This window comes from Sprattus sprattus (assembly GCF_963457725.1).
Source record: "Sprattus sprattus genome assembly, chromosome: 10".
NCBI lineage: Eukaryota > Metazoa > Chordata > Actinopteri > Clupeiformes > Clupeidae > Sprattus > Sprattus sprattus.
Window position 1 is genome coordinate 12042682 of NC_137908.1, and position 15065 is coordinate 12057746.

Below are 15065 nucleotides of genomic sequence, written 5' to 3' on the forward strand. Positions count from 1 at the left end.
TGTTTTAAACAGCTGAATGCCATGATATAGCTTTTACCTATTATGTAGCATATCTGTTGTGTACTAAGACACTCAAATCCATGACACCATGGGAACTGTATAATAAACTTTGTATATCAGAATGTTGTGGTGTTTGTGTCTATATGTGTTAAGTGCAAATTACCACAGACAATTCTCCTGATAGTCTCTCGTAACACAAGATTCGCGCTCTCATTAAAACGGCCATTAAAATGTATGATGACTAACAGCAGACGTCTTGCCTCCTCTAAAAGGCGACAGCTTAAACCAATGCTTGTAGTTGTTAATCAAACAGCGCATGGTGCTCTGCAAAGCTCTCATCTGCCAAGGGAGCTAAATCAGAACCGCAGCCCAGAAGGTGCGGCAGTGCCCTCTGCTGCTGTCGGCCGAGTCGCTCTGGCGCTTTCGTCAGAACGGGAGAGGGTAATTAGCAGCCACATCCTTAGGTGATTAATTACTGCCACTCCACCAACAAGCAGGATTACGAGCCTGAAGGGGCACGGAAAGGAGCTTTTCCAGGATGTCCCATTATAGAGTGGCGCTCACTGCATTCTCTAGGTAGTCTGCATGTTTCCATGCACTCATTTTACCTTCATTTCTTGATTGAACAGATCTGCCTGATTTAACTCTGAGGACGGAGTCAATGCACAGGGGCTCTCAATACAAATCTTGCTGTGGTTAATCAAATCAGTCCTCAATGTCTATCACTGTACAGAGGCGGGACGGCACTATTCAAAAAAATTACATTTATTTATAAAACATTTCAGTTTGTGATTGTTTAGTCCCCCCCCCCCCCCCCCCCCCCCCAATTGTAAAGGGTGGTGGCGGGGTCCAGACAGGTCATAAGACTTAGTTTAGTTAAAAATACACATACAAAAATAGATAGAGATTTGAGGATGTGGAAATATATTTCAAAATTAATTATATGCCAGTATTAAATCAATCTGATCTGCTTTATGACGAAAATGGCATTGGCAATGAATGAATGGATTATGTTAGAAAATGAAACATTTGCCACATTTATTGTGACTTATATAGTTATAGAACCCATGTCCACTTCCGGTTTTCTATCCAAATACTGATACAGAGGCTATTTTTTTTTTTTTTAACAGATTCAGATAATGACGTCTCAGTGCACCTCTAATCAGTACAGAACTTGTTCACTAGGGGGCGAACAACTGCTGTGTAAATGGGCCATTCTGTCTAGTCGGCAAGTCATTAGTGGCTCTTTACCTAGACTTCTCTTTCATGAGAAAAAAAAGAAAAACGGCAGAAAGACAAGGGAGTTGGGGGAGAAGGTTTTTTGAGATTACTTTGAAATTCATTTTTAATAATTGTGCCAATCAGCTGGTCAGCTTACTATAAACTCATCTCTCTCTCTCCCTCTGAAGGGCCCATCAACCGTGACACGAAAACAGACAGAGACAATGACAATGCACTTGATGTCCTGCTTTCTCCTGATCCATTAATTTTGATGCATTGAAGCATAGTTGACATGAATGGTAGTTTATTTCAGTGCTGTTTTTAATGTGTTTGTTTCTTGGATAGCAAAGAAGAATACAATTTGCACATCATAGTGCGTTCACTCATGGCCATCATATTCTTATTGGTACTGTGTTTCTGGAGAGCGCGGGAGGAATAATATGATTTCTACCAGAAAGCAACACATTTCAGACAGACATTATGTACTGTGGCATTACCTGTTTCAGAGTGATAGAAACTTTGGGGGTCATATTTTGTATTAATGGCATTCTCAAATACATAAATTCAGCAGATTAATCCTTAGTCTCCTTGAACAAGACACTTCAAGTGTGTCTTCGCATGGCCACACAGACACGTTGTCCATGCTGCGGAAGACATAAGTGGTATTATTGATGTTCAGTTTTCCGCTTGAATGAGCCGTGGTCCCACAGGTAACATTCGGTCGGGGCTTCAAAGCAGCAGCACTGGCGGTGTATCATATCGGTCCTGGCAGAGTTAAGCATCTTGATTTAATGGCGTAATTTCACATCTACTGGTGAGTGCCAAAAGAAGCCAAATGTTCCTTAGTTGAGTGATTTAAATGTGCATGTCCAAGCTGGATTGCGTTACTGAGAATGATTTCGACTATACTAAACGCTTACTGAAAACTGATTCAAAAACATCTAAATGAGAATTGATGAGTGGACAAAAAGATAATTGATCATTATATCAATAATTAGTTGTTGCCTGATTTCATCTCATGTGTGGTGGAATTTGAAGACATATATGTGTGCGCGTGTCTGTATGTGTGTGAGCAAACTTCAATGAATGTGTGCCTCTTCATCTTCTGAGAGTCCAATCCCGCATGCAGGCATGAGGTGTCTATGATTATTTTGATACAAGCTCTGATCGGGCTACATATCTGGGCACATTCCAAGATTTTCTGACAGGTGATCATCAAGATGGATGACTGTGGCCATGATTACATTTTTGGAGATACATAAACAAGACACCGCTCAAGACAACACACCTCCACACAAGTCATAACAGTAGTACAGAACCCGAGAGATTCTTTGCCCCTGATGAGGGAAACTGCAACAAGGCACGAATGTCAGAGAGATTTGTATTGGAGGGCCGAAGGCTCAAAATGTCCCCTAATGGATTGAATGGATGAGTGTTTTTCATTATGTGTCTGAGTGAAAAGACAGCAGCCCCCTTTCCCCCAGGCGAAAGTCATCCTCATTCAGAGAATGAGTGAGAGCGTAAGAGATGGAGACAGAGAGAGACAGAAGGGTCGGGGGCTATCACTGCGCTTCAGTTAGCTTTTCAGGATGGGAGGTGGGTGGTAGTGGGGAGTGCAAAGAGCACGAGAAAGACATTCTGTGCCATTCATGTGAAACATTGGTGGATGTTTCAAACTACAAGGGATTTGAAGGAATACACAGCAACGTTATGGGATGTCTAGATGTCAAGACTTTTCTGACTTGGGCTGACACAATAAGCTGTCGGGTGAGCCAGTGAGTGTTGGTGACAGAGACTTGGGCACTGAAGTTTGCTTAAAAGGATTAAAACCTGAACAATCTCAACAACACAATTCAAGGTAAAGATCATCGTAATTGACGGTGGAAGAGCCAAGATCAATCAGGATGATTACAAGCCTGAAGTGTTGGAGAAAAACGCCAAATGCCAAATGTTTCTGTCTTACACTCATTCTCATCTGTCTCCTTCAACCTACAGGTAATGTAGCATATGCAAGGATTTCTTCGCTGTTTCTTGTTCCATTCATTTTGGTTTGGTTTGGTTTTTGGTGCATGTATTATATTCTACATCGTGTCATAACATTTAGAACATTATCATGCTCCTGCTGTCATTTGTTCTTCGTCATTTTGTCCAAATGTAATAATATATACAAATGGCAGAAACATTCAAAATGTTAAAAAACAAAAAAACAAAGAAGGAATGGAAAGAAGCATTACAGGTAACAATTTACAACGATTTACAAACTCAATTTGATTGTTATCCCAAAAAAGAAAGTGTGACTTTATGTTCGCCCACACACTTTAATTTCTGTCTTAATTTCCCCTCCTTGTGTCTTCTTCTTACTTCACATCATTCATCCCCTCCTCCTCTCCCCATCTCTCTCTCTCCCTCTCTCTGCGGTCTTGTCTCTTTCTGTCTCTCTCTAGCTCCTACCTTGAGCAGATCCAGGGCTCAGGCTGAGGGGAGACTGCTAGAGACATTGTTCACTGGCTATAATAAACTGGCTCGCCCCGTGGCCAACATTTCAGATGCCGTGCATGTTCGCTTTGGCCTGTCTATCGCTCAGCTCATTGATGTGGTAAAAGTCAACATGTTGCCTTTCCTTTTGCATGATGCATTTCTCCTTCATGGACAGTGTGTGTGTGTGTGTGTGTGTGTGGGGGGGGGGGGGGATTTTATGACTTTTTATAGTATGGTGCTGTCATAACACCGTTGAGTAACGCGTTTACTTTTTGTTTCAAAAACAGGATGAGAAAAATCAAATGATGACTACTAATGTCTGGCTGAAACAAGTGAGTGGCTCTTGAATGTTGATTCATCCATTTGTAGTAGAATTTCTTTCATTTTCATCACGGCAACCTCCCACTACTCTGCCATTGTTACCTGACCTTAAAGTGGCTGTTTTGAACAGCCTGATCACTTGATTTACACAATAGATCTAACTGATCCAACTGATGACATACTGCGAGCAGCCATCAGAGAGACTTTACCCTTCATTTCATTCTGTTTCCCTGGCTGTTTGACATTGTCATCTGAGGCATAGCAAATAAGGGAAATTGAGGGTAAAGGGTCGTCATGCTGTCAGGCCATGCTTATTGACTGTCCATTGTCAAACTGTCATCAATTAACCACCAGAGCTTTTCCACACAGAGTAGACGAGTGAGTGTGACAGTGTGTGTCTATCAAAAGAAATAGAAAACAAACAAACACAACTGGATTGCTGGAAGGGTTAAATCTGACAAGAGTAAGATTGGTTTGACTTGTGATTTTTTTCACCAGGAATGGTATGATTACAAGCTGCGATGGAACCCTGCGGATTATGAGAATGTTACTTCCATGAGAATACCATCTCAGTTGATATGGAGGCCAGATATAGTTCTCTACAATAAGTATGTTAATATTAAAACTATATCATTGTCATCAGTATAAGTATTAATAGTAGTTGTTGCGACTGAAGTATTGTATTGCTGTTTTGATATGGAGGATTTTATTGCTATTTGGTCACATACAGCCTATTTACTCTTCTTTGCATGTGTGAAAGCAAAACACTGACAAATAGTGCAACCTAAATGTATCTCTGTAACACTTAACTTAAACCCAGTATCCATTAAGCATTATAAACACATTAATAAAGGGTTATAAAGTATTCATGTCTCATAATGATTTAAATAACTCCATAACTATTTCAACATAGTAATAGGTGCACTTATTAAGCATTACGTTGTTACAGTATAAGCAGTTTGAAGTATCAGAATGTGTAATAATGCTTCTTTTAACCCTTGATAATGGCACTGATGAGATTTTTGCCTAGTGTTAAATACTGTTTATTCACCAAATGCACTGTATGGAGCCTTATATCAGTCGCTATGATACAACATGAATATTTATAAATGTGTTTCTACTTTGATACTGGGTTTAAGTAAAGTGTTACCTGAGTCTCCCTAACAATTTTCTTAGTGGAAACAAAATTAATTCTGTACAGATAATAACCCTTAACACCTTTTTAGAAAAATGGCTTCTAAACAAATGAAACCTTTCTGTCATTTCTTTTTACAGTGCAGATGGAGATTTTACTGTGACTCACTTGACCAAGGCCCATTTGTTCTACGATGGCAGGATCACCTGGGTGCCGCCTGCTATCTACAAAAGCTCTTGCAGCATCGATGTAACCTTCTTCCCATTTGACCAGCAGAACTGCACCATGAAGTTTGGCTCGTGGACCTACGACCGCGGCAAGATTGACCTTGTCAGCATGTCCGACTATGTGGACCAGAAGGACTACTGGGAGAGCGGGGAGTGGGTGATAGTGAGTGCCATTTCCACCTACAACATCAAGAAGTACAAGTGCTGTTCTGAGATCTACTCAGACATCACCTATTCCTTCCTGATAAAAAGACTGCCGCTGTTTTACACCATAAATCTCATCATTCCGTGCCTGCTCATCTCCTGCTTGACCGTGCTGGTCTTCTACCTCCCCTCAGCCAGTGGTGAGAAGGTCCAGCTGTGCATGTCTGTGCTGCTGTCCCTCACAGTCTTCCTCCTGCTCATCACAGAGATCATCCCCTCCACCTCGCTGGTCATCCCGCTCATCGGCGAGTACCTGCTCTTCATCATGATCTTCGTCACGCTCTCCATCAGCATCACGGTCTTTGTGCTGAACGTGCACCACCGCGGCTCGCACACCCACTTGATGCCGCCGTGGGTGCGATGGCTCTTCCTGGATGTGGTTCCCCACTTCCTCTTCCTACGGCGGCCAACTAAAATATCTGCTGACGCCCCACCGAGAAAAAGGATGAGTAGTACCATCTCCACACGGGAGGAGGCAGAATTGGATCTGGCTAGATTTCTCTCCCCCAAAGCCAGCCTCGTCCCCAGCTGCAGCTCATCCCCTCTGCGTCCACAGCCACAGAGGCACCTATCCCTCCGGCCCACCTCCGGCCAGAACCTGACCCTTCTGGAGGAGTCTGGGTCTCAAGCTGGCTCGCTGGCCTCATCACCCATTAACCTGGTACAGCAGCCAGGAGGAGAGTGGAAACCATACGGCCGAGCCAAAATGCGCTCTCTCAGCGTGCAATACGGGCTGCGGGGAGGGGATCATGAGTCGGCACGTGCCAGCACTCGGCTCCGCTCCAGAAGCATCCAGTACGGCTGTATCCATGAGGAGGCCACATCCGGTGACGGCGCCAAGCCTCCCCCCCTGGTCCAGGGACCCCCATCCCTGACTAACAACAGGCCGTCAGCACGGAAGTGGAGGATGCCAAAGTCCAAGTCAGCTCTGTCACTAAGTGTTACAAATGAGCCTGACCTCACCTTGTCTCCTGCCATGAAGGTGGCAATTGATAGTGTGCAGTACGTTGCAGACCACCTCCGAGCGGAACATGCAGATTTCTCTGTAGGTGTTTCAACCCTCATGATAAATATATATATATTTATATATAATGGTGGATATATATATGTATGTATGTATGTATGTATGTATGTATGTATGTATGTATGTATGTATGTATGTATGTATGTATGTATGTATGTATGTATGTATGTATGTATGTATGTATGTATGTATGTATGTATGTATGTACGTATGTATGTATGCACGTATATACAGCCGCGGAAAAAATTAAGAGACCACTTCAAAATTATCAGTTTCTCTGGTTTTACTATTTATTGGTATGTGTTAAAGTAAAATGTACATTTTAGTTTTATTCTATAACCTACTGGCAACATTCCTACCAAATTTCAAATAAAAATATTGTCATTTAGATCATTTATTTGCAGAAAAATGACAATTGGTCAAAATAGCAAAAAAGATGCAGTGTCTTCAGATCTCGAATAATGCAAAGAAAACAAGCTCATATTCATTTTTAAACTACACAATACTAATGCTTTAACTTAGGAAGAGTTCAGAAATCAATATTTGGTGGAATAACCTTGATTTAAAATCACAACTTTCATGTGTCTTGGCATGCTCTCCACCAGTCTTTCACATTGCCGTTGGGTGACTTTCCTGGCGCAAGAATTCAAGCAGCTCGGCTTCTTTTCATGGCTTGTGACCATCCATCGCCTCCAGTCGGCTTTGGTTCAATCCTTATGGTCTTTGCCTGGCTGAGGTTTGTAAAAGACCATAAGGAGGGTCGTAAAAGACCATAAGGATTGAACCAAAGCCGACTGGAGGGTCTCCTAGTTCGTCTTCTCTGATGAGTCCAATTTCACAGTAGGTGCAAGACTCTGTGGCTTGTAGGCCTCTCCAGGTCTCCGTCTAACCATCAGACGACCATGTGTTGGGCAAAGCTGAAAATTGGACTCATCAGAGAAGACGAACTAGGAGACCCTCCAGTCCGCTTTGGTTCAATCCTTATGGTCTTTTACAAACCTCAGCCAGGCAAAGTACAACGTTGTCCCGGAAGAAAAACTTGCTTCCTTTTGCTCTGACAATGTTCCCCAACTCTGAGAAGTGTTTTTTCCAGCAGGGCAATGCTCCATGCCACACAGCCAGGCCAGTAAAGGTGTGGATGGAGTATCACCAGATCAGGACCCTGTCATGGCCAGCCCAATTTTGAGACCTGAATCCCATAAAAAAAACTCTGAAATGTGATCAAGAGGAAGATGGATGGTCACAAGCCATGAAAAGAAGCCGAGCTGCTTGAATTCTTGCGCCAGGAGTAGCATAAAGTCACCCAACGGCAATGTGAAAGACTGGTGGAGAGCATGCCAAGACACATGAAAGTTGTGATTTTAAATCAAGGTTATTCCACCAAATATTGATTTCTGAACTCTTCCTAAGTTAAAGCATTAGTATTGTGTAGTTTAAAAATGAATATGAGCTTGTTTTCTTTGCATTATTCGAGATCTGAAGACACTGCATCTTTTTTGCAAATAAATGATCTAAATGACAATATTGCAAATAAATGATCTAAATGACAATATTTTTATTTGAAATTTGGTAGGAATGTTGCCAGTAGGTTATAGAATAAAACTAAAATGTACATTTTACTTTAACACATACCAATAAATAGTAAAACCAGAGAAACTGATAATTTTGAAGTGGTCTCTTAATTTTTTCCGCGGCTGTATATGTGTGTGTATAAATGATCCAAGTAGCATTACATTTAGTTATAAGGCAGCATTCTCTAAGACACACTTGCTGTCGTAGATGAATTTTAAATGTGGTATATAGTTACATTTATATGGTAGATACAACTGTCCAACACACTTATCAGTGATTAGCCAGTGATTCACCTAGCAAAGGCCTATGCTTCAGTGAATACCACTCAAATCTTTCTAATGTTTTACATTTAGCAATACCACAATGATTTTCAAAGTGACTCCATGCTGTCGCCATGCTTACTTGTTCTACATTTCAGGTGAAAGAAGAATGGAAGTATGTGGCCATGGTCATCGACCGGATCTTCCTGTTGATGTTCATATTCGTGTGCATCACGGGTACCGCAGGACTTTTCCTCCCTCCCTGGTGGTCTGGAATGATATAATTCAAGATCGTTTTAATCAATAATGTGAACATTTTTCTTCAGTTTGTTTATTTATTGTGATTCTTTTTGGTTCAGATGAACCTAATGAAGACTTTTGCATAATGTTAGTCTAACCACTTAATTCCTGTCATAGAACATAGTAGATATTTGTTCAGCATTTTCTTAATACAAACTACAACGTACCCATCTTGACTTGACCCTTACTGTTTGCTCCATGAAAGTAAAGAAGCAGAATCCCTTGCGTACATCTTGACCAGATGCCCTGCCTTTACAATAGGACTTTACACTGTTTGGTATGACCACATAGTGAAACTTACTACAAATGAACTATGCCAAACCCTTTCAGTCCTCTGTGAAAATGACCACACATGTATCAGTTCAAACTGACTGATTTTTAACCCTGACGCACCCCAGACAACAGTAAGTTACAGAATGCTATTGGTAATTATCCTAACGCACCTAACATTGTAATGACTGACGAAATCGCTAAAACTCTAACAGTCATATAAACTGGTTGCTGTTTTGAAATGTACATGGATCTGTGTTCATTTCACCTCAAAACGTTCCGAATATAAAATTTTAGCTGAGGCTCGGTCTTATTTTTATCTACTTATGACTGTATTATTGAATAATGTGTGTATTGCTGGTACTGGAACTTGGACATCTCAACAAATAGAGGTAGCAGTTAGATGAGAAGGCTGCCATAAGGCAGAAGGGCCCTTTTCGGAGAAATCATATGGCCTTGGACAGGCGTTTTCTTATGAACCCCGGTGCACAGATAACTTTTCAGAGAAATCATGAGGCAGACATGCCTTTTCTTATAAACCCTGTTGCAAAAATAGCTTTTATGATAAATCACGTGGCAAACATGCCTTCTCTGAAAAAACACATATGCACACCTAGGCGCATTGGGGCATCTGGGGGCTTTTTGGCTGCGACATGGGCCTTCAGTTGGGCGCTTCTGCAAGAACATGCTTACTCATGGCCTGCAGGCGGGTGCCTCTGAGGGGTCATGGCAAGGTGACAGACTCCTCTAGACGCCTCTGCAAAAGCCACAAGGCAGACAATATCCAGACACCATTTCTGAAAAAACGAGGCACCTTTTATCACAGGAAACTGTGCACTATGCATCTCGATGTGGGTAAGCCTAATGACGTAAATAGAAACCAAGAACAGGGCAGAACAAAGGGGGTTAGATCTATAAAATGGGGCACGGGGACTTGATGGTTTGGTTTTCTACTTGATTGCTTTTGCCATATGCTTAGAGTCTATGAGATGCTCCATGGACCAGCTCAGCAGTAGTTATCTCCTCTGAATTAAACCGTTCAGTATATTCGTACCTATTTGCCTTGAGAAGTTTCTTGGGAAACTTCTCTTTTTCCTAATAAAAATATTAGGAATTATATTATATTATTATCCTTGGTATTTGGTAGCCTGGGGTCTATCCATAAAATGTGTGCAAGGTGTCTGCAGATTGGTGAACTAGGGAAAAACAAAAGCCATACAACTAGCAAGAGGCCTGTTCTGTGTCAGCCACCAATCAGCCTGTTTACGGAGGAGATGCATCATTTCACCTGTCGATCCAAATAAAAGCATTCAGTGTGTGTGTGTGTGTGTGTGTGTGTGTGTGTGTGTGTGTGTGTGTGTGTGTGTGTGTGTGTGTGTGTCATACAGAAAATGGGCCTATGGTATGGGGATTTTCAGCTGTTCTGATGTTTCATTAGCATTGATACTCCTTGTTTCATTTAAACAAAACAAAAAAGTACTGACGCTAAGTTACGATGCAGACGAATACAACCTTTCCTGTTGTAAGGAAACATGGCATTTACTTCTATTGATATGCTGATGACACCCAACTTCACCTATCCATTAAACCTGATGAAATTGTACAAACTCAAAGCTTACCTGGAAGACAACAACTCCCTGCTCCTTAAAACTAAATCCACGCGTTTGTTACGTAGCGAATATACTACTGCAATGCTCTTCAGTCTGGATCTAGCAACAAGTAAATACAGAGCCTCCAACTAATACAGTATACTCTATGATTTTACTCTACTCAAGCCAAGTATGACGTTTTTCTGAGTCAAGAAAACTACTGAACTACTACTCCCACAATGCACTGCAATGTGCCAACTACTTCCGTTGGAACAGCTCAAAAACATGTAGCAGCAGAACACAGATAAACAGAGCGTTCCCACTGTTTTTAACTACGAGCTATATCGACTTGATCAAAGTTTAATTCGGTATTAAAGGCCGTGGTAACAGTACTGCCAGATCCAAATCGTTACCTTTAATGGCGTCGTAATCTGAATAGCTCATGTCTTTTTCAGAATGTAAGTTACTATCCCTAGCTAACGTTAGCTAACTGTCGAGTTGCAGCCAGCAAGCTAATGTTCCATGTTAAGGTTAACAACTATTTGTCCAAGAAGCCAGAATGTATACGCTATTGTCGGGTCTGTATAAATACATGTTTCAGAAGGACGAGTACTGCATTTTAATCCTCGGACTGGACAATGCAGGGAAAACGGTGAGATTCTTCCTATCCAACCCGACATATACCACAACATGAGAAAAGGATAGCTTGAAAAAGTGTTTCTGGAGTTGCTAGTCACAGAAATGCAGTTTGTCATTAGTAGATAACTTCCTGTAAATGAGGGCTACTGCGTCATTAAATATGTTTCTTTATCAGCATTTCGATTTTGATTTGTTTAAATACACATATTAACATCATCGTTTCGTTGAAGTCATTTAAAATTAGCCATGAAAAGGGCTAACGTTAGCTAAACGTGTGCCTGACCAGATAGTCAGCTGGTTTGTCAACCATAATTCACCTGTCACTCAGACCTTACATTAATGTTTTTTCCCCCCAGACCTTCTTGGAGCAAACCAAGACTAAGTTTAGTAGAAATTACAAAGGAATGAGTCTCTCGAAGATCACAACAACAGTTGGTCTTAATAGTAAGTACACATATGCTGTGTTTGTATAGTAATGTGTCAATTTCATACCTTGCTGCTCATACACTCCTTAAATGTTTACTCTTCCAAATGCAATATGTCTTATTTCCTGACCATACAGTCGGCACCATTGACGTCGGGAAAGCTCGTCTGATGTTTTGGGATCTTGGCGGCCAAGATGAGTTGCAGTCATTGTGGGATAAAGTATGTCGAGTAATCACTTATTTTCTTTTTTGTTTTCATTTCTTATCCTATATATCTTGGATATCCTTGCATGTAAATCAGGTAGACCAGCTGTTTCGTAGGACGCGTGGTTGACAGAGAGACATTTCTATGATAGGATGAAGTGAATAGTAACATAGGTGTTGCCTATGTATATTTACATTTACGTTTAGTCATTTAGCAGACGCTTTTGTCCAAAGCGACGTACAGTAAGCAGGGCTGCCAACATTTGAGTTCAGCTTGTGTATTTAGGTGGGAGTGGGTGTTATAACTTAAGGTAGCATAAAGGAAATATGGTGAAATGATAAATGCAATTTCAGGGTTGGCTGCAGAACATTTATCAGGACCTGTTGCCTCGCCTCTATCACTATCTCTCACTTGGGAAGCACCACTTTTCCTCTTTTTCTTCCCTCTTTGGAAGGCCTTTCCCCTTCTCCCTCTCTTCTCCCTAACTCTCTTTTCTCCTGTCTCCCCTGGTGAAATCTGTTGGATTTTGGCAGAAAACCCTGTATAAGGCATTACATTATGTTCTCAACAAGGTCACCACGAGATACAAACCTGATATTAGATTATGATTGTATTGTGTTACACTTGCACACATAGAATTTAGCTGTCTGACTTTTAACATGACACAATGGGAATTTCTAACCTGTTACATTTCATATTTTATGATTAGGCTACACCACTATTTGAAATGATCTACCACCTGATACACCAGTGTTATTATTACCCCCTGGAGATAACCTGACACTTGTAGAGATCAGCACCAAAAAACAAAACAAAATAAAACCATGCTAAATCGTAAGATGGTTAATTTCAGTAAGTGAAAAATAGGTAACAAAAGGAAATAGCATTAGTAAGGATTAATGGTCATGATTGGCTTTTGATGATTGGTCTTATATGACATAAGTGAAACTACAGTAGAAGAAGTAGGAAGTAGAAGAAAGAAAAGAGGAGTCTCATTAGCAAAAATAGTTGTGGCTTGATGTGTACCATCTGTAATGGGAAAAATGATGCTATTGTTTAAAAGTACTCCCATGTGTGAAGATATGTTTTGTTTTTCTGTTGAAATGTAGTATTATGCAGAGTCTCATGGCGTGATCTATGTCATTGACTCAACTGATGAAGAACGACTGACTGAGTCAAAGGATGCGTTTGGTGAGTTTCCATTTACCTGAAGAAGGAGGTCAATGTAGTTATCTGCAGGACTTACTACAGCTCTTGCATCTCCTTGGCTGGTTGCACCTGGCTCCATATTATATACAGCTGTTCTGGGTTCTGAGATGAAGAGGCCAGTCAGGCCACTATACTCTTTATTATTACTGCCTTTTTAGACATAACAGATGTAGGTACTAGATACAGACTCTAGCAATCCATATCTGATGACACACAGCCCAAGCTATAAAGGATGGCTCGTAAAAAGTAAGAATTGACCTATTTTGCACCACTGGATTGTTCATTTGTCACTCTTTTTCTCAGAAAAAATGATAAGCAGTGAGGTTTTGGAAGGAGTCCCGCTCCTTGTGCTAGCCAACAAACAAGACGTAGAGGTAAGCACATACTTACACACTAATACCTTAAAACAAAGGAGATTGCAGTTAGTGTATGAAGGCCACAGCACAAACTCAGTCTATTTGATTGAGTTAAATAACCATGTAATACTTTAGTTAAGTCTGTAGAGGGAGCTCTTTCCCCTGATAAACCCTTGGGTTTATGAGTCGGAAGTATATTGGATGTTGGCCAGTGTTACAAAATATTATGCAAATTTTTCGTTGGTAGCCAGTAACTGTATTTATTGTTCATTTCTCTTCAGAACTGCCTGTCCGTCCCTGACATTAAAACCTCTTTCAGTGACTGTGCCCCAAAGATTGGGAAACGGGATTGTCTAGTGCAGCCCTGCACTGCTTTAACAGGGTAAGAACACAGGTTGATGGTGATATTTCCACTTAGCTCGAGCCAGTTGCTATACCCCTTCAACTCAAACGTCATGTGCTCCCGTCAGATAGAAATACTTCTTCAATAAGTAACCACAGACGCACACGCACTTCCTCTTTCCTGCTCACAGCTTTGGCACATCACACGCTTTAGAGTAAACATTGTACCTTCAATTTCCCAATTCAGTTCCCAAGGGTATATGTTGAGTCATTGAATTTTGTAATCAAATTTTGGAAAAAATTAGGTAAGAAGCAGCTGCTTGTTGTGTCACTGTAGTAGAGCATATTGCAGTAACGGTGTGGTGGCTGCTTTATCTTAATCATAGAGGTATCACTCCTTATATCCTTTCCAACTTACTGTCTGCAAAGACCCATTTGGAACCGAGAAACATTCTCACCATGGGTATTGTTTCATACTTTTACACAATTATCTTCATTCCTTCATTCATTCATTCATGCTTGCTAGGAAGTGTGACCAATATTTCAGTCTAGCATAAACCCCCAGATATTGAAAGGTGGGTTTATTGATTTAAGCATACACATTCTAGGTCAGTCAATATCTTTGAGGCTGAGGAAATAAGCAATTTCTAGTCTATTAAACAGCCTGTCAAGCCATCACAAATTAACACTTTTGTTTCTCACAGGCAGGGGGTGAACGAAGGCATTGAATGGATGGTTAAGTGTGTGATCCGGAACATTCATCGGCCTCCGAGACAAAAGGACATTACATAAACACCCCTCTTGTAATCATACAGATTGTTTGTACTTGTGTGTGTGTGTGTGTGTGTGTGTGTGTGTCTGTGTGTGTGTGTGTATTAGTGAGTCAGTGCAAAGAACAATATTGCAGAACTGTGACATTGCAGGTTTGACTGGTTGTGTGTGGTGTCAGCTGGTCTGCGGTCTTATACCAGGCCAGTGCTCCAGGATTTTAGACCTCCTCCTTCACCTACTGACTATGGCTTTTTTTTTTAAACTGTGAAATTCTTCAGCAGAATATTTTTGTGGAGGTAAGGTTTAAAAAAAAAAAAAAAAAAAAAGAGAGAGAGAAAAAAGAACTGATGCTCTCCAAGGCTTTCTTAATGTGAGCAGTGCACAAGAGAAACTGCAAAACCATCGCCATATTTCTGTCATTTCCTCCTTTATGGGAAGATAAGGATCCTGTTTGGCGATTTTTGAGGTGGCTGCAGTGACGCTTTGTTGATATCTTCATAAATCTGAATTTGCACTT

The 15065-nt window shown here is 41.0% G+C and overlaps 2 protein-coding genes across 2 annotated transcripts; both read left to right on the forward strand.

Moving 5' to 3' along the window:
* Positions 1 to 3682: 3682 nt before the first annotated feature.
* Positions 3683 to 8726, forward strand: LOC308371197 (neuronal acetylcholine receptor subunit alpha-4; the record flags this gene model as incomplete). The annotated part of the gene is made up of 5 exons (XM_080846043.1): positions 3683 to 3817; positions 3987 to 4031; positions 4519 to 4628; positions 5296 to 6631; positions 8601 to 8726. The coding sequence occupies exons 2-5, from the start codon at positions 4002 to 4004 to the stop codon at positions 8724 to 8726; spliced, it is 1602 nt and encodes a 533-aa protein (XP_080702169.1). The 5' UTR covers positions 3683 to 3817; positions 3987 to 4001.
* Positions 8727 to 10877: 2151 nt separating this feature from the next.
* Positions 10878 to 14589, forward strand: arfrp1 (ADP-ribosylation factor related protein 1). The gene is made up of 7 exons (XM_080846499.1): positions 10878 to 11253; positions 11597 to 11684; positions 11803 to 11885; positions 12980 to 13061; positions 13383 to 13453; positions 13717 to 13817; positions 14482 to 14589. Exons 1-7 carry the CDS (start codon positions 11161 to 11163, stop codon positions 14567 to 14569), a joined length of 606 nt encoding a protein of 201 aa, XP_080702625.1. The 5' UTR covers positions 10878 to 11160; the 3' UTR covers positions 14570 to 14589.
* Positions 14590 to 15065: the final 476 nt, after the last annotated feature.